Below are 20,337 nucleotides of genomic sequence, written 5' to 3'. Positions count from 1 at the left end.
CCATCAGCCCAGAGCCCGACGCGGGGCTCGAACTCACGGACCGTGAGATCGTGACCTGAGCCGAAGTCAGACGCTCAACCGACTGAGCCACCCAGGCGCCCCCAAAACTCTATATTTTTAACAAGCTGTCTTAGGATTGATATGCAGTGCTTTTCTAGTGTAGCTAGAGCAATGGTTCCCAATCTTGGCTGTGTGTCACAATTGCCTAGAGAGCTTGTAAAAGTCCCTGGGCCTTATCCTTGATCTAATTTTCAGTATTGCGGGCGGTGGGGGGAGGGGGGGGGTGATCTGGAAACCAGCATCATTCCCAGATTCTTTTAATGACCAGTGCAGATTTAGAACCATTGATATAACTCAAAGAGCATATGCATAATGTGAGGTGAAGAAGGGGAGATCTTTTATTTTTTATTTTTTAATTTTTAATTTTTTTATTTTATTTTATTTTTTTTTGAGAGAGAGAGACAGAATGTGAGCAGCAGAGGGACAGAGAGAGAAGGAGACACAGAATCTGAACCAGGTTCCAGGCTCTGAGCTGTCAGCACAGAGCCTGACACAGGGCTCGAACCCATGAACCGTGAGGTTATGACCTGAGCCAAAGTCGGATGCTTAACTGACTGAGCCACCCAGGTGCCCCATGGGGAGATCTTTTAGTACTGACCCGTTTTCTGACCTTTTGTTGTAGTCAAATATAGGAGGGGTATAGATAGGAAAGAGTTCTTAAATGAAAGTCTTAGTGAAAGGGAACTTGTCTCATTCTTAAATTCATTTATGACCTTTATTTTCACCTGTGGAGAACGATTGCCAAGACCCCAGCATTTTATGAGTCATTGGCTACTACTTGCCAGTGACTCTCCTCTCAGCTCTGAGGTTCAGTGTGAGTGAGTTCAGTTCATACGCATTTACTGCTGGCCCAAGGTGAGATGACCACGAAGGTAGATACTGGTGAGAAAACTGGAGGTAAGTCAGAGCCCTTGTCTTTAAGTTTTTGGTGTTCTAGGATTTTACGCTTATTGGAGAGGAGTGTGTTCTCTGTGGCCCAACTATTGAGTAGGCTTGGATTTTGTCTCTACCAATTATTGATAGGTTAACTTTAGCCAGGATGTCTTAACCCCTGCAACACCAATTTCCATACCAAAAAAATGGGAATAATAATATAACTCATTTTGTAGCCTTGTTCTGAGGCATGATCAATTAATATGTTAAGTTTTTTAGCACATGCATGACCCCTAGTAAATGCTTAATATATGTTAGTGGTTATGAACTTAATTGGTTTATTATAAATGATCAGGATGTATTTATTTTTATATTAGTCTTCCCTTAAGGACAAGAATGAATGGATTAGATTAGCTATGAAAGATCTCTGCACTTTGAAGGTAATAGAAACAGACATGTAGCCATATGTTCCAGAACCATGAAGTCTTATTGCCGCCTTGGAGCAACCAGTTGGTGCCAAATGGCTTTATTAATAGCCAGTATGTACAAGGCTCTGTGGTAAGGAATTAATTTGAAACTGGAACAGTCAAGACAGAAAAGTGGATAAAGAGCTATTTGAATGCTTTTGAAGTGCTTCTGTCATACTCCCCAGTATCAAATAGCATTTCTTCACCTTCCAGCAGCTCCTGATCCTTTGCTCAGTTTCATTTGTCTTCATAATGCTGATCACCTTGTGACGTCATCTGTACTTGTTTAACCATTGCTCTTCTGTTACCACTAAATGTCAAATCCTTGAGGAGTTATTTGGTGCCAGAAACAAAGGAAACTACATGTCTAGCACTTAGTGGGTGCTCAAGAGATAGTTGTCTTGAATGAATGACTTTTGGTCTATACGTATACAGTTTTTAATACCATCAAGATTCAAGTTCAAGATTAAAAGCCTATCTATGACCAAAATAAAGTTTAGAGACTCTGAGAGTTAAGTAAAGGATTGCCTTTGTGAAGTAGTTGGTGATGGTCGATGTGCTAGTGAAATAAGTATAAAAATGTAGTAAAGTAAGGGGACTTTGAAAGTAGATCCTTCCATAACCCAAAATAGGCTAATGAAATTATTGAATCTCCAGTTCCTCGTGGGGGGAAAATATGACACTTTTATATAGTATTACGGGATAAAGGTTATAATAATAAAGGAAAGGGAGAATAATGCTTATCAAAAGTTAACTTGACAGCTTTTGAGGTACTTGAGTCCTTAATAAAATAACAGAAGACAAATGTCCAAGGAGAAGGGCATTTAGAGATGATCTTCAATGCAATCAATAATCAACATCCATTTTTGAAAGATGAATTACTTGTCAGATGTAGTTGATAATTTCAAAATTTAATTACATGATTGTTGAGCTGGATTGGTAAAATGAAAGGGCTGTGAGGGATTTGATATAGTTATACATATAAAATTATATGTGAAGAACTAATTTAGATTTGCTTGTACTTGCATATTCTTATATGGGAATAAATGCTCATGAAGGATAATAGTGCAAAGTTAATAGTAAAAAAAAAAAAAAAAAAAAAAAAGAAAAGTAAAATCTTGTTGGGATTCTAGCTACAGAGTTTTTAACCATAATGTGAAAGAGCAATTCTTTGGACTTTTTGAGCAAAAATTCATTTTTTTTTTTTTTAATTTGGTCTTCTCTGGCCATCCAGTATTTGTTTCTTCTTTGCTAAAAAGATTGCCCCTATAATACTTAAGACAATCCAAGTAAAAAGGATAGAGATACAATAACACTTAAACAAAGGTTTCCTAAGTGCCTTTTGCTGAACTGGGAAATATGGGTGGAATCTCTAAAATTAATGAGGAAGACAGGTAAGAAAGTACTAGTTATCAATGAAATTAACATAAAGCCTGACATCACTTACACTGTAGGATTTTTTGGATTTTAGAGAAGGAGGTGCCTTCAAGGCTGACCTTGGAGGGTGCAGAGGGGTGGAGTGGGTGTAGAGGAGGCCCTGGAGAAGTCTGTGGCCTTCTCGTTAGTCACCGCCTTGCAGCTGGATCTGCGTGTGAGGCTTGAGAGGTGTTGCTCAGATCAGGGGTAAATGCCAGGACTGACTCCAATGGTACTGTGACCCCACCAGACCAGTAATTCCAAGTCATGACATTTGGTTTGTGCTTAGGAAAGGTGTGATGGGTGTTTTCTAGAGGACAAACTGGAGAGGCACCAGCAAGACGGGAGGGAAAGAATAAATCAAACTGATAAATTATGTGAACCCATGGTTTATGAAGTCCAGATTTTCTTAGCACAGCTAAAGAAACGTTTTGCATAGCATAGCCCTGCTCCTTAGATTCTTAAAGTGTGCAGTCAAACCAGCAGCATGGATGTCACTGGGACATCAGAAATGCAGAATTTGAAGTCTTCCATGAGCTAAGACCTACAGATCATCTTCAGAACATCCCCTGTTTTGTTGTATGCATGTTAAAGTTGAAGAGTCTCTGACTTACAGGTCCCTATGCTGGTGCCTTTAGGGGTACCTCCCTTGCTTTATCTTTCCCATGTCACATCTTTAACTCTGTATTTCAGCTGTGCTGCATTTTTTGCAGTCCTTTTAATTCTCTACAATTTAGGTGTCTGGACTTCGCCTCTGCAGGCTTTGACTGTGTGTCTTCTTTTTTCCTCTTTATCCCACTTGCCAAACACCCCCATCACCGCTCCCAAACCACTCCAAAACTAGACAAACCCAAAACTTCAGTTTTGATGTCTTAGTCATTCATTTCTTTGTTGAGTCAGCAAATGTGTGTTAAGGGATTGTGACGGTGACAATGTTGTTCTCTAGGAGCTGTGTGCTAGTGGGGATGCAGACCCTAAAACTTACGATGACAGCATGGCAAATGCAATGACAGGAACAGGCAGCCCATAAGAGGAGTGCCTCAGTCGTGAAGAATCGGTCAGAGGCTTTCCAAGAGAGGAGGCACAAAGAGAGTTTAAAAGGACAGTAAGGAAAATGTAGCTGTCCCTTCTCTCCTGATGTTCTTCAAAAAGGTGCCCTTCTGAGGTGTTTTGGTAGTGTTCTATTCTTCTCCTGAAGCACCCACCATCCCACTCTAAAGGGCCAGATAATTTGCCTTCCCCATGGCACTGCAGACTCTAAAGGGCAGAGACCAGGTCCCTGCTGCTCACCAGGAGCCCCCCTGGAGAGGCAGTGCACAAAAATCTCTATTAACAAAGACAAGGTTTATGGTGTTCTATGTCAAAAGCTATTTTAGTGGACGGGTGGGGAGGAAGCTAAATAACAGTGGGTTAAAGAAAAAGGGAGCGATGAAGCAGCCTTATCTTATCAAGATCCTTCATGGATCTTACTCTCTAGTTGGGGCCATTGGATGTATGGAAATAGATGACACATGTACCACTGGCCACATCGTGTGAGGGAGAACATTATCTATAACCATAACGTAGTAACCTCCCACCTGTGTTCTTTATCATCTCTAGATATTTTGTTCATGTTTGAAGGAACATAGCTTAGCTAGCTCTTGCCTGCTTGCATGCTCCTGGGTCCATGCCCTTGCTCTCTGTCTTTCTTTTTCTTTCTCTCATTGTTTCTTTTTAGTTCATTCTGATGGTCTCAACTCTAGTCCCCTCATTGCTCATTGAGGTATTTTTCTGAAAGTACAAAAACAAGCCAAAAATTTCTCCCAAAGAAAGGTGCCAGTTGTTCAAACAGTTTGCTCCCCACCTGTGGTTATTTTCATCAGGGCACCTTGTTGTATGTATCACTCTTCTTCCCTTTACTTTCTTCCTCTTACTAGTGGGTTTTTATCACTGGGCAGGGGGTGGTCTGTTAGACTGTTTGTTCCCTTTTGAATGTTCAGAGAGTAGGATTCACTTGGAATGATTTTTCCACAATAAATGACTTTCAAAAAACCCTTGGCTCTATAGTCATTAGTTTTTAAAATCTCTAGAATAGTAGTGTCTAACAAATGTTCACACATGTTTGTTGATTGAAGTAAGCCAGACATTTACCTGCCATAGCAAAACAAAAAAGGGACACCAAAATTAGATAAAAGGGAAAAGACCACCTTTGTGGAGTTTTGCTTTCTCTGCTCTTTGGGCTGGCCTGAACACTCCCTGATGGGCTCTTGGCAGGTGCTCAGGATTCTGGCAGAACTATTTTCCCTGAGATGTCACTGTCTTAGCAAAGGATTTGGGGACACTGAGTTTTTATATACAGGATCAGTAGCCAGTGCATATTTTTGTAAGCAGCTGGTTATTTACATAACACCCTCCAGCCAGGCCCTTCTCTCTCCTCCAGGATACAGAAAGATAAAAGTGAAAGATTTTGTGTTTGTTTTTTTTTTTTTTTAACCTCTGAAGCCCGTTTTTCTCACATACCATCACCACTCTTTTCCACCCTCAGAGACAAGTAAGGAACCCCTGAATTGCATCTTTAACAATTGGGAAATTTTTTATTCCTGACTGATGTATGTTAACCAACTTTAAAACATGTTTAGTTTCTACTTTGTGTGTGTGTGTGTGTGTGTGTGTGTGTGTGCGTGTGCGCTCACGTGTGCGTTGGGGGGCAGGGAGGGTGGGAGAGTGGGCAGTTACCATGAATGGGGTGAATACTTGTCCTCTGAGTTAATGGCTGGCTGACACAATAGGAGTGGAAACAAACTGCGGTGGGAGAAAGGGGCATAGGAACTAGTAGAATCCCGAGCTACATAGTCTTTGTGTTCCTTAGGTCCACTTTGCCTCATGCGGTAAGGACCAGCCTCTCTAGTAGCAGTCAGACTCTGTGCTTTCCCGTTCGTGCTTGGGTTGGTGGGGGGGCAGGGGCAGATGCACCAGCTGGGCACTGATGGAGCGTAGGAAGGGTGGATGGGCCTCACTCCTTCCCTGCCTGGCTGTGGTTTGCTGGGAGCTGTGTCCACCCTTGCAGTGAAAGCCACATCTCCCCTGCCTTGGTGTGGTAAAAGTGTAATGGATACTTCATCTCTTGCTGTTTTTCCTTAATTCTGCCATATATTTGTAAACAGTTCTTCCTTAGATTTTTCTCAATCACCCCTTTGTGAATCAGCCAACTGTTTGCTGCTGGATACTAACACTGGATCTGATGGATTTGAGGAGTTAGGACGCTGTACAGTGGGCCATGTGGGTGGATGGAGGGCAGTTGCTGGCCAGTGTAAGTTATTGCAGCCGGTGAGGCATGGAGTTATTGCACCGTGGAGTGTGTTGGAGGAGACATCAGTGTGGAGGGTCGACAGGGTACATGTGATGTGTATGGCAGCTGAGTAGTGGGTCCTGAGAAGAGTATTATGGGAAATAGTGTTGGAAAGATTCCTTAAGTCCTGATTAATGTGGGCCTTGACATTGAGACATCTCACCTGGGATTTTCTGCTTAACCCTTGGGAAGGCTTTTTTATTTTATGATTATTTTTTAAATTGGGGTAATTGCAGAATCCCATGCAGTTGTAAGAAGTAATACAGAGAGATTCTTTTGGTGTTTTCCTCAATGGCAAGATTTTGAAAAACTGTAGTATTATATCATACCAATATTAACATTAATACAACCCACCTGTCTTATTCACATCTCCCCACTTGTACTCATGTGAGTATTTGGAGAGTTTTGGTCAGGGTGTTTATATCCTCAGTTTCTGAATGAGAATTCCAAAATTACAAATTTAACATGCTTCAGAAACATTCTTGGTTTTTCTTTGAGAATGTTTATATGACATTGACTTTCTTTTCCCTTCTTTTATGTGTCCTATGATTCAGTGGAACCATTGCAAATATCCCGTTATCTATGAGAAATGTGTTTTAAACTGAACCTTTCCCCAAAATCACCTGTTCTCTCTAGTGAAGTAGAAGCATATTGTGGATTTGATATGCCTCAGTTCTCCCAGGAGAGCAGTGTGGTCCTGCCCAGATTGCACAGAGCAGGGAGTCAATTAACAAGTATTCTAGGTACAGCTGGGTCACTGAGGAGCAGGGTAGCCTTTGACCCAGCCCTTAAACTACCTCTTTGGGCCTCAGTGAACTCATCTGTGAATGTGATGTTTCAGTTTATTTCTAGGGCACCTTCCAACTAGAATATTCTTTATTTATTCATATATATATATATATATATATATATATATATATATAGTTAATAACAGGCTCATAAGACTCATTTTATATCCTTCTGAGTTATTCACTGTTTTTTAGAGCTTATTTTGTGCCTTGCACTCCACACATTTCTTCAAGGATTTTTCCTCAGTTGCTGAAACATGAGAAGCACCTTTATAAAAAGGGCAGCATATATTGGAAGGTCAATTTTGCAATATTGATGATGGCTTTTTTATCCCCATGGCATGTGTTAATAATGTGGTACTTCTCACTGTGAGATGTGTTTTTAGAAAATGTGTAATTGCCCTGAAGACTGGGGAGATGGTCTTCATTTCACATGAAGAGTAATTATGCTGTTTGCATCATAAATTCTAATAGAACGTATGTAACTGCATATTATTTTTAGATTTGATTAACTACCTCAACGGCTTATTCCTGTCTTCTTGGAAAAGGTTTATTCACTGCTTTGAGTGGTTAAAGAATTTAGAAATCACTGGGAGAATGAAAGAAGAGAAGGAAGAGAAAGTTGATTAGAAGTAGGGGCTTTATAGTTAACAGTTAAAAATGTATATGTCTGCCCTTTTAGTATTTGCTCTAACTCATTATTAGATTTGCCAGTTTCCACTTATTTAAAAGGCACCTTACGTAGAAAGGCAAATCAATATTTACAGTACATTAGTGGCACAGAGAATTTGAAATCTTGTGATGAGGGTTGATTGCTGTTTTAGCCACTCTTCAAAGGAATGCACACATCAAACAGCCTCCACGATCGTCCTGGACCCAGTGACATCGCACCAGTCCCTGTGTGCTCCCTCCAGCAGCTTAATTATTGAAGATCCTCATCTTTGAATTTTCTTTTTAATATTTCAGAGGATATACTTAGAAAATCTATATATTAAATAAATCAGAAGATTATGGGAAGAGAAAGTTTATTATCATGTTTTTAAATGCATTGATTTTCCTAAAATTGAGGATGAGGAATTGTAATAATAATGACCAAATTACCTTAAACAAGAAGCTTCTATTATTTCTAATTACTGTAAAGAACAGAAATTGCTGAGATAGGCCATGGGCAAACCATAGAGGAAAAGGCTGTATTCATATTCTGTTCCTCTGAGACCATGACAAAATTGCATTCTTTGTATAATATGTTTTATCAGAACCATGAAAGATGGGAAGCCTGTCAGATGAACCAGGTAGTTGTGTTTTGTGTCATTTTGTTGATAAGGCCAAATGTTTATAGTGATCTTTATTTTTTTAATTTGTTTTTTTTTACGTTTATTTTGAGAGAGAGAGAAAGCATGCACATGTGCACACGAGTAGGAGAGGGGCAGAGAGAGAATCCCAACCAGGCTCTACGCTCAGCACAGAGCTCAACGCGGGGCTCGATCTCATGACCATGATATTGTGACCTGAGCCACCCAGGCGCCCCTCTAGTGATCTCCTTTGTAATCAGGTTCAACTTGGCAAAAGACCACATGCCATTTGTGGCTACTTCTATCCCATTACCTACAATTCATGTATTTTCATTCTCCTCTGTTGCTTGTAATACTTTAACCCATTTAGAGACACTTGATAATGGCTATAGATACTGCTTTGGAAAAGTTTTATATTTTTTCTAGTTCATTTTTTATAAATTGTTATAAGTTCTATTAGGATGAGATTTGGTAGGTGATCACTAGTGTAGTATATTAACATATTTGGAATGACATCTTTTTTTGTCATTAAAAAATTTCTTATCCCATTAGTGCAAGCTCTGGTTGTAAAGGTTAGGAGACTGAGGCCTGGACAAGGGACCGATATGCCCAATGGCCACCAGTCTAGGCCAGCGGTCCTTAATGTGAGGTCTGTGCATCCTTGGGAGCCACTAAGATCATTTCTACGAGGTTGTTAGGGCAAGACTATTTTTCATAGTATTACCAAAATATATTTTGTGTTTTTCACTGGGTTGATAGTCTGCACCATGGTGCTCAGGCACTGATGGGTAAAATGCAGGGTGGTGGCACCAAATGTATTCTCCACCCAATATGCTCACACTTTAAGAAACAAAGCGATTTCCATCTGCTGCCCTTAATGAAGCAGCAAAAATGATTATTCTGATTAAATAATGACTTTTGAGTACACAATTTAATATGTTGTTAAAGTGGTACGTAGGCATAAAGTACTTCTATGCATTGAAGATTACTGGTTATGTTGAGAAAAACTTGTATGTGATGGTTTGCATTTATAAGCTGAGGTAATCATTTTTTAATGAAACACCACTTGTCTGTCTTTTTTTTCTTTTGCTTTTTTGTTTTGTTTTGTTTTTTTAAAAAAAAGATGGAAAACTGGTTCTTAGACTTTGGTATCTGGCAGAGTTTCTAGAAAATGAATGAAGTGAGCCTGCATTACATGGCAAATAACGAACAGTATTTATTGCCAAAGAAAACATGTAAGCCTTCTACTGAAAATTAGATATTGGAAAACATATATTCTGCCATGAATATGATAGCTTCCCAACACTTAATGACTTTTCTCATGAATTGGTAGTAATATTCACATACGTGATTTTCTGATATGCAGAAATATATCAACATTTCTAAGAGTGGTATAAGCCAATAATACATTCCAAATAGCTAATGTTACAGAATTTTCTCATCAGTAAAAGATCCATTCAAAGTATAAGACAAGTAGATTTTACTGTGCAAAGAATAAGAAGTTTACATTCCATATTGCAGCTAACCTTTGAGAAATGTCATTTGTCAAGTTTTGGTGTGGTATCAAAGAAGAGTATCTATAGTTCTGGAAAGGTTATTAAAATAGTATTCCAGCTAAATATTTGTGGAATTCTTTTTTTCTTCATATACTTGACATGTTGCAGCACATTGAAATCAGAAGCAGGGATGAGAATCCAGATGTCATCTCTCAAGCAAAATGTAAAACAATGCTACTCTCCCACTAAATATGCTTTGTTTTGTAAAATAGAATTTTCTAAAATTCTGTTGTTGATGTTAACATATAATGGGTTTACTATTAAGTTAAAAATGAACTAAGGAATAAATGTTTAAATTGTTTTCATTTCCACTTCTAATATGGTAAACATCCCTAGCTATAACCCACACAAACAAAAGCTCTTTGGGGTCCTCAGTAATTTTTCAAGTCAAAGTGTCCTGAGATCAAAATTTGGAGAGCATTGGTCTAGGCTGGTCTCCTTTGGGGCATACTTAAACATCTTACACATTGGGGGTGCCTGGGTGGCTCAGTTGGTTAAACATCTGACTTCGCCTCAGGTCATGATCTCACGGTTCGTGAGTTCAAGCCACGTGTCGGGCTCTGTGCTGACAGCTCAGAGCCTGCTTCAGATTCTGTGTCTCTGTCTCTGTCTGCCCCTCCCTAGCTTGGTCTCTCTGTCTCTCTCAGAAATAACCACCTAAAAAAAATTTTAAAACATCTTACCATTGTACTACTTCTACTTAACCAGTAAGCTTTTCTTTCTTTAACATGTCTGAAATTGGGATGGCTGCTGTTTCAATCTCTATGTATAACTAACGTAGTATTTCTTTAACTTTCTGAAATCAAATGATGGTATTAGTTAAAATCAGTGTATGACTTCTCAATGTATATAATTCTACTTAGAAAACAACAAAACTTTCCCCTTTTACTAAATTGAGACTAACATGTATCTCTAAGTAGCTGGAAATGGAATTTGTTTTCCAGTGAATTGCTGATTAATAGAACTAATTTCGTGATTTGGACGGTGATTCAGCACTGACCAGGGCGCCTGAAGGTCTGGCCAGGAAATAGTTCCTGAGCTCCTCATGTCGTCTTGCTGAGCCTCAGCTTACTCATCTGTAAAGTGAGTCACATGTATCTCCATTGTGACTAATGTAGAAACTTATTAAAAAAAAAATTCACATCGTTGCAAGTTAAGTCAGTGGTTCTAATATAAGGTTACTTAAGTAAAGTGTGTGTGTGTGTGTGTGTGTGTGTGTGTATAAACTGTATAAAAATGCCCATAATTTTCACGCAACCATAAAACCAAGAAGAAATTATAAACTGATGCAAATACAAACTTACCACATCAGTGTGAGAGACAGTGGTGTGTTGCTGAGTCTAATCACAGGCAGCATGAGTGTAGACCACCACTGTGTGCATGTGGTCTTTGTGTTTGGACCTAGTGATGCTGCTGGCATGCACTATGATGGTTCTGTTCTTTCAACACATAGAACTGCAGGAAAACCTTGATTTCAAGATGATCATGATACTACTTGGCATTTTTTTTATTACGTACACATTGCTTACTTTTTAAATTGAGTTCTGCTCTTTTCTCATTAGCCCAGTACTCAAGCCTAGGACACCTTCCTGACTGTGACAGTGGGCAGAAATGAAAACATGGAGCCTTGAAATTGCATAAGGGTACTTGGTTACTAGGTAGTACAAGTGAAAGACCTATACTATCCTATCTGTTATTTCCTTTTATGGATATCACTAAAATGAAGACAAAGTTTAATGTGCAAAGAACTGACAGGAAGGGCTGCTTAATAGTGCATCTCCTGGGTCGTCCCTCACCCTGCAATTATGTAAATGCTGCCCTGGTCCAGTACCCTGGCATCTACCCGGAAGGGACAGCCCGTAGGGTCTGCAGCCCCCACTGTCACCTACCTCCTCTCTAGTTTCCCTTTCCCCCCACATCTACAATTTCAAGAGTTGTAGATACCAGAGGTAAATGGCTAATTATTTTTACCTGTTTCAGACTAACAGATTAACACAGTGATAATGTCCCATCAGAAGATGATGGTCCTCTTTATTTTATCTGCATCTTATATGCAATTTATTTTTTTTCTGGGAAATATTTTCAAAAGCAAGTATAGTAAGCTGTTTTATTTTGTCTAAGCAAATTCAGAGACACTATATAGTTCTTAAATTTATTTTGGGGTTGAAATATACTTTTATGTGATTGTTTTATTGTGGATAGAACTTTTGATCGTTACTTCTGTACTGTTTTTTAAAGACTATCTCTTGTGAGTAGTGCTTCCTTTAGACTTACACACACAATGCACACATGCATGCATACACACACATAGAAATTGAGGTGTGCAGAGTTCCTTAACAGCTAAATTAATAACACCCCTGTAATTGGAATGCAACAGAACTCATATCCAAGAAGCAGTATTATTTTCCAGAGCTATTTTTTTCTTCCCCCTCCTTATTTTGCTTTTCTGCTTACATTTTTGATTTGATGGGAACAATTTTGTTATTTGGGAGGGAAGTTTTTTTAATAGTAAAAACATTGTAGTGTTAACACATAGATTGTTAGATGTATATTTTTGTGAACCTGTTTTGAAAAGGACTATATAGTTCTTAGTGTGTTTTATTTTTGGGTGCAATGTAAGTAGTTAAGAGCTGTCACATGCTTTTACTTACACTTAAAAATTAGAAATTATTTTTCTCTAATAATTTTCATGTGTTACTCCCAGCAAATTAAGATAACAATTAACAATGTTAAATGTTCAGCATATTTTTTTCTGGTGATGTTCCTCAGGCTCTATTATTATCAAATCCTCATGATGTAGAAGCATATGTTAAAAGCAGTGTTAAACGATTGATACGCTTCTGTTTTCTCTGATCATTTCTAATTTGCTTTAACATCTTTGAGACTATTGGATTGGCAGTGGTTTAAATATCACCTTCAATGTGTATAAATAGTCTGTGTTTAGTTGAGTATTGTCTAGGATCTATGTATGCACACCATTGATCAATGCATCCGTGTTCCCAAAATGGCTTTCATAGAGTAAATGCTGAGTTTACACCACCATTAAAGCTGTTTCATTAGAGACTTTCTATAAATATTTACCTTGCATTCTAGTTTTTGAAAACAGATGATCTCTCACATAATTAAGCTGAATTTTTTGTCTTATATTTATTATGTTTTTGAGCGATTTTGCTCAGTTGATGAGTGGAGTTTTTGATTCTCATTCCCAGTGTTACAGACTTGTTCCTTCTCTGCTGTACCAGTGATTGTATCTGCTAAGATGTGCTCAGTGCTACTGATACAAACATTAGCCTGAGCTTGTTAATGATTGTGTTATAACAGTTGCAAACAGACTTCTCTTTTATGTGAATACAATTGCTAAAACACTGTCTTTCATGTAATTGTGTATGCGAGTATATTGCAGACACTACCTGTGTATTAGCGATTGCTTTCAAGACTTCATTTAAGGATAAGGAATATGTTTATGTTCTATATTTTCTGATAGTACTTCCTTGAAGAAAATAATTATCTTACTTATCAGAATTCTTTAATGGACAAGCCAAACAGTTTAGGTTGTGTATCTTTAATCCAGATATGATTAAAAGTTAGATGAAATTTGTTCCACAGATACATTTTTATTTATCTTTTAGAATATGTATGATATTTTACTTAAAAATATTCAGTACTGTTTTAAGCACTTTATCTCATTTAGACCTCAAGATACCCTCAAAGTTTCTATTCTATGGCCATTCACATATGAAGGGACTAGAGGCAGACAGTAGTCAGGCAACTTGCACAGAACCACAACTTGGTGAAGTGCAATTAGGAGCCTGGGCAGTCTTACTCCAGAGCAGGTTATCTCGTACGTAGTCCTTTTCTTTTGCTGAAAAGTGCTTTAAAGGAGCTAATGGAGTCTCTATTTAGAATGCTGACCCACTGTCACCTTAAAAGTGTTACTCTCTTCTTTAATTTTTTGGATTTCTCTACCTTTATCCTAACATGCAGTTTTCAGACATTAGTTATCTTTTTAAAAAATATAATGCTTTTTTGTATTTATAGATATGCCTCTTCATGTCCGACGAAGCAGTGACCCAGCTTTAATTGGCCTTTCAACTTCCATTAGTGATAATAATTTTTCTTCTGAAGAGCCTTCGCGGAAAAACCCCACACGCTGGTCAACAACAGCTGGCTTCCTTAAGCAAAACACAGCTGCTAGCCCTAAAACCTGTGACAGGAAGGTAACCATTTCTATTTTGTATTAGTATCAATGATGAATGTCAACTGTTGACTGGATCCTTTGCTTCTAGCACATCTTCACTATGGCCCTTTGTGTGTGTACTTACCAACTTCTCCGTCAAAGTCGAGATAACTTCCTGTTTCATGTTGCCCTTGCAGTTTCTGAGAAATTTCATGCTATTTATACATTTATGTATGTATCCATTTTTTTGAATAGATAATATATTTATGATTAAAAATGAAAACTTCTGACATGCAATGTGTTTGTCCTTTGTTTTTTTGGAAGAAAAACTAGTCATCCTGTTTTTCTTCAGGGGCAGTCCTCTTACCATTACCTTTTTGCATGTCCTTACAAAGATATTTTACACATGTATAAGCAGATATTCGTATTGATTCATGAGGTGCATTAAAGAAATTATAACATTATGGACTTTTAAGGATGAAAGTGGACTCCACAGTCATTTATTCTAACTACTCCATTGATAATTTTATCTTCCTACAGAATGGAAGTGTACTGTCTGGTCTTAATAACATTTTCTTCTTTGACCCAATTTATTTCAGTCTGTGATCTAATTTATTTAGTCTAAAAAATAAACTTTATTTTAGTTTATTCTGTTTTTTTCAATTTGTTTCTTAATGCTCTTTGTCATATATTCCTATAGAATTCTTAACATCCTATTCTGTTTTACCTCTAACTTTTTACTCGATGAGCTTTAAGCACTGTTTGTCATTTTCACTCCTGAAACTGTTGAGTGTCAGTAAATATCTGTTGAATGAATGAATGAATATTTTTTTTCAATGCAGACAGCAATTGAGCATCATGTATATTGAGAAATGTGGAGCTATACTAATTACATATTAATATTAAAATGCATATAGCTTATGGTTTGCTTGATATATCCTTTGCATCTATGTGAAAATACCTGTTTTAAATTTTTTTAACTTGGTGTTGCATTTTTACAAACTCTTCTTTGTAGTAGTTCATTTAGAGGGAAAAATACTTAGAGTACCTAGAGTACCTTAACTGAGAAGAATCTATCGGGAAAACACAGTGTACTGTGGTTGCTAATGTTTTGGAATAGGCGTTTAACTGTTAGGCTCACTCTTCTGAAATATTTTATTATGTATTTGATGAGGAATCAAATTGGAGTATCTTGTCATTGGGATTAGCTTGAAATTTTAGAATGCTTTATCATGAAGTAGACCATCTGAAGAAGCAGAATCCAATTTATGAAAATGCCTCATGACATTTAATTTGTGTTCAAAATAGACTTAATTTACATGGATATTTACAAGTATATAAACAAGTCAAGTTGGCAATTAAAAAAAATTCATTACTTATTAAAAAGGTTTTCCCATTGTTTAAGGCTAGTGGGTCAGGCGCGCCTGGGTGCCTCAGTTGGTTAAGCATCAGACTTTGGTTTAGGTCATGATCTCCCGGTTTGTGAGTTTGAGCCCCACATCAGGCTATGTGCTGACAGCTCAGAGCCTGGATCCTGCTTCAAATTCTGTGTCCCCCTCTTTCTCTGTCCCTCTCCCACTCATTCTCTGTCTCTCTCTCTCAAAAATAAATAAGCATTAAAAAAAAAAAAGATAGTGGGTCAAAAGTCATTGAGGTACAGGGTTTTCTTCTTAACTCCTTCAGCATGTTAGATATGTGAGTCAGCTTCACTTGCGGAAAACAGAACCACAGTAACTATTTTATTTTATTTATTTTTTATTATTTTTTTTAATATTTATTTATTTTTGAGAGACAGAGAGAGACAGCATGAGTGGGGGAGGGGCAGAGAGAGAAGACAGAATCCGAAGCAGGCTCCAGGCTCCGAGCTGTCAGCACAGAGCCCGACGCGGGCTCGAACTCACGAGCTGTGAGATCATGATCTGAGCCGAAGTCAGATGCTGAACCAACTGAGCCACCCAGGCGCCCCCCACAGTAGCTATTTTAACATGAGAGGACTTAATACTGAGAAGTGCTTTCTCAGAAAATCATTGAGGACCATCTGAACGATGCAGTACGGTGCATCTGCCCAGGAAAGAAGCAGAGGCTGCGGGGCAGGAACCTGGGATCCTGCCCCCTGCATCTGCCTGTAGATGCTAGCACCCTGTCTCTGGGTGTGCTCACCCTGTCTCTTGTCACTTGTGAAGCTTGGAAGTGAACCCAGAAATGCCTCAGAAAACTCCATCATCTATCTCCATACCCAGGCTTGCCACCAGCAGCAGCCCAGGAAAATTCAGCCTATTTCATAAGCATCATTAATATTTCAGGCTATTGTTTCCAAATGTGCAAAATGCTATCTGTGTCCAGATCCTTATCTGCAGGGGAGGTTTAAGAAATGGACCTTAGCCTTCCGGTCTCGGCTGCATGCTGCGAGAGGATTGTGATGCGCACTGCCAATTAGTCACCTCACTGACTTTTTGTTTTAAATAACCTATATCTATCATTGTCAAACATTTGGAACTCTAGTACAATAGAACAAACTCAGCAACAACCAGTATGAAGATATTAATGAATACACACCATATGCACATACACATACCCTCACACACATATATATACCCCCACAGAGTTGGAGTCATACTATGTCTACATATTTGCATTCGTATTATTTATATATTTTTTTCATATCATAGTGATTTTCCCTGGTGTGAATTTTATTGGAAAATATTTTTAATGGCTGCAGTATATCTCACTCTAGAATATACTATAATTTATAATTCTCTTACTGTTAGATATTTATACTATTTCCATTTTTTTCACATTATAAATATAAGTGTGAGAGAAACTTGAATGTACTTTTGTTTTAAAAATGGTTATTTACTCAACAAGCTTTTTGTTTTCTTTTTTAAAGTTTATTTATTTTGAGAGAGAAAGAGAGCATGAACAGGGGAAGGGTAGTGAAAGAGGATCCCAAGCAGGCTCTGCACTGTCAGCGTGGAGCCCGATGCGGGGCTCAAACTCATGAACTGTGAGAGCATGACTTGAGCCAAAATCAAGAGTGAGACACTTAGCTGACTGAGCCACCCAGGTGCCCTTCAACAAGTTTTTTTCTGTATGGGGCAGCATTTAATGTAGCCAATGCCCACAGTTTCTCATAGGAAAGACCTTGATTTACATACATAAGTTTACTTATTTTGAGAGAGAGAGAGAGAGAATATGCAAGCAGGGAAGGGGCAGAGAGAGAGGGGAGAAAGAGAATCCCAAGCAGGCTCCATGCTGTCAGCACAGGGTATGATGCAGGGCTTGAACTCATGAACTGGGAGATCATGACCTGAGCCAAAATCAAGAGTCCGACCGGGTGCCCCTACATACATATCTTTAGAGGAAATAATATTCACATTCAACACACATAAAGGATAATGTGGAATGAATTTGTCCTTTGAATTATCATTCGTTTTACTTTTCAAGCACCCATTTTCTAAGCTTGCTGTCAATTTTGAGCTATTTGAATTATAATCTGAGAGATTTTCTTTCTTTCTTTCTTTCTTTCTTTCTTTCTTTCTTTCTTTCTTTCTTTCTTTCTTTCTTTCTTGTATGTGTACATCGGACTAAATGCTATCTTCTTTTCAGTTATAAAATGACTTTCTGTATTTTCCGTATTCAGAAAGGATACTTGGAAGAAAGCATACTTGCTGATAAGTATTAACTTGATTTCTTTTTCTTGAGGCCATGAGAGCTCACCTATTGCTGGGCAATTTCAAGATATGATAAATCTTTACGTGTTTGTGGTAGTTAGGTTTTCTGTGTAAATGCATGGAAGTAAAGGAGTTGACGATTCATAGTCTTGTGATCCATTGATCTCTAATGGCTGAAATAAGTTGATATACTTGTATAACTCATCTACAGAGCTAAGTGGCTTCTATTCTTCCAAGTTGGTAAGTAAAAGAAACAATTTTACAATAATGTCACCAATCAGTTGAAATCTCTTATTTCTGAAGTAGGCAGTTTCATTCTGGTATGTTAGAATGATGCTGAACTCACTCCTATGGATTCAAAACCAAGATGGGAGGTGAAGTCTTCCCAGTTAAAGTAGTCATTCCACTATTAAGTTTAGAGGCCAGTGAAGACAGATTTTGGTGTTGTAGAGACCTCAACCAGGTGAGAGCTTGGAGAGGACAAAGATTCTATGGGCTTTTAGATCTCTTAAAATTCCTCATACTTTCATTTGGAAGTAAGATATAAAAGAAAAGAGAGTCTTGGCTTTTAAAAAAGTTCTTGGGAACATTGTCTCATTCCTGTTTCCCAACATTTTGTGGCTGACTTCCTTTTTCAACTCTTTTAGAGAACATTTTACTCATAATTACTATGGAAAGTATATTGCTACAAGATGTATTTTCATTTGAGATTTTACACGTGCTTAATATTTCATCTTGGGAAAGAGTATTTAAGTCAGTGTGAATACTTAAATCACTTTGCCACCTCTTTGGTCCCCCTTATTAAGTCATTGTCCCTGCAAATAAAGTCTAACTAGTATGTGGAGAGCATTTGATTCATTCCATCAAGAACAATGTAATGAGGCACTTATCAGAATCAGCCTACTATGAAGTTCAAGGATGAAGTCTATGCATTATTTCATTGTGTATTGGTTTTAAGCAATTATTCCTTTGCCCCAAATACTGAGAGCTGTTGCTTTTCTAAGTGATCTGCTCCTTCCCCCCACCTCCAACCAAGTAAAATTTGTATAAGTAGATAAAAACAAAGGTAGCATAAAAAAGCATATCTTGGCTAGTTCCATGAGAGGTTCTTACCTGTTAGGGAAAGGGGAAGAAAGTGATAAGAGAACACATTATATTAGCATCAGTATCTTTTAAATTTGTATTATTTTTAAGAGTTCTCTTTAAAAGAGATCTTGGAATGCTTCTGACACCCTGGGTTTATTTGTTTGATTTAGTTGCTTGGCATGTTTGTTATGTTTCCCATCCTCCTGATATGTACAAACTCTTGGAAGAGTTGCTGTCTTAATTATGTCTTTGTCACCTCCCTTTCTGTTCCATGAGAAGAGTTATAGGATCTTCTTTCCTCTAGCTTTAGAAAAATATTTACATAAACATTTTTGTAGTATATTTTAAGATTCCCAAAACAGTGTTTTTCTTATAATACTACTACTTTCTCTTTGCATTTATAAAGTAATGAAAAATATAAAGAAGCAAGTAAGTAATTTGGAATTGTGTAGATGAGTAATATTGACAGTTCAGTGCATTAACTTGGAACTCTGGAGCATAGCTCCATATAGCTGGTGGCTGTCCTTATTACCAGTGGGGAATCATCCAACGAGTATAGTTTAATTTCCTGCCTTTTCCCCTAATTCTTCTTATATTGAGAGCATTTTCCCATGTTTCATAAATATAGATAGCTTGCATAATGTTCTTTTATATACTGATTTTTTTTTCTTGTAGTTGGTGTTTATTCATTTTCTTTGGTGATTTTCCTATTGCTTGACTTTTATACTTTGCCAGGTTTTTTTTGTTTGTTTGTTTGCTCTAATAAGTAGCCTTTAGAAGTACCCTTCAGAAAAGATCCTTATATATTAATTTATGTTAACATCTCTGATGATTTTCTTAGAACAGATTCCTGAAGGAGGCTTATTTGACCAAGGAAATGAGTATTTTTAAAGCTACTGATATTCATTTCTCATTAGTTCATGACTAGTAAAATGTCAAGTACTTGTGTTTTATAAAGCACTGTGAGAAGTCCTAGATGGGATGAGCTATGGCATGAGGGAGAATATAAAAACAAAGAAGCAAGGGGGTACTGTTCCTGAGTTCTGGAACTTACTGTCTTAGTGTATAGCTTAATAATTCCCATTTGGCTGCGCATCATAATCACCTGTGAACTTTAGAAGGCAAAACACACTTATAGCCATGGGTGCCTTTGTCCATGTCAGGAGATTTGTGTGTTTATTTAGAGCTGCTTTGCTGGTTTTAGGGCACAGTCTTTTTTTTTTTTTTTTTTTTAGGACTTGAGTCTAGCTGAAAAGGAAAAGTGTGTTTATTTGCCTGTTAAGATAGGGTAAATAAGAGTCTTATGGTTTTTGAGATGTCTTCTTTTTAGGCTCATTTTTCTATCATGGCAGAATAGAGTCTCACACTTAGATTGCTCAAATTTATCATTTTCAAATGAAAATCAATTAAAATGAGTTTTGTTGAGTTTTAAATAAAAGTATTACAAGAACCTATTGAGATAGTGGATCCTGTCCTGTCATTGGCAAACTAGAATAGGAAATATTTTTTCTAAATAGAAGCTATGGTACCAATAATGTACCTGTCTATTGTCCCTTGGTATAATGTCCCCCTACCCCCAATCTTAGTAAAGTGCATTTGAATACATAGAGCCAGGACACCAAA

At 37.7% G+C, this 20,337-nt stretch overlaps 1 protein-coding gene across 20 annotated transcripts in view; it reads left to right on the top strand.

Moving 5' to 3' along the window:
- Positions 1-20,337, top strand: part of PARD3 (par-3 family cell polarity regulator) — a 661,643-nt gene that overhangs the window by 288,184 nt on the left and 353,122 nt on the right. For all 20 annotated transcript variants that reach the window (XM_042945320.1, XM_042945325.1, XM_042945323.1 and 17 more), the window contains one exon: positions 13,819-13,997. In XM_042945320.1, the coding sequence (XP_042801254.1) occupies positions 13,819-13,997 (179 nt within the window). The remainder of the gene's footprint in view (positions 1-13,818; positions 13,998-20,337) is intronic.

The sequence above is a fragment of the Panthera leo genome, chromosome B4, assembly GCF_018350215.1.
Source record: "Panthera leo isolate Ple1 chromosome B4, P.leo_Ple1_pat1.1, whole genome shotgun sequence".
Classification (NCBI taxonomy): domain Eukaryota; kingdom Metazoa; phylum Chordata; class Mammalia; order Carnivora; family Felidae; genus Panthera; species Panthera leo.
The sequence above is the reverse complement of the archived record's forward strand: the minus strand, read 5'-3'. Positions and strand labels throughout refer to the sequence as shown.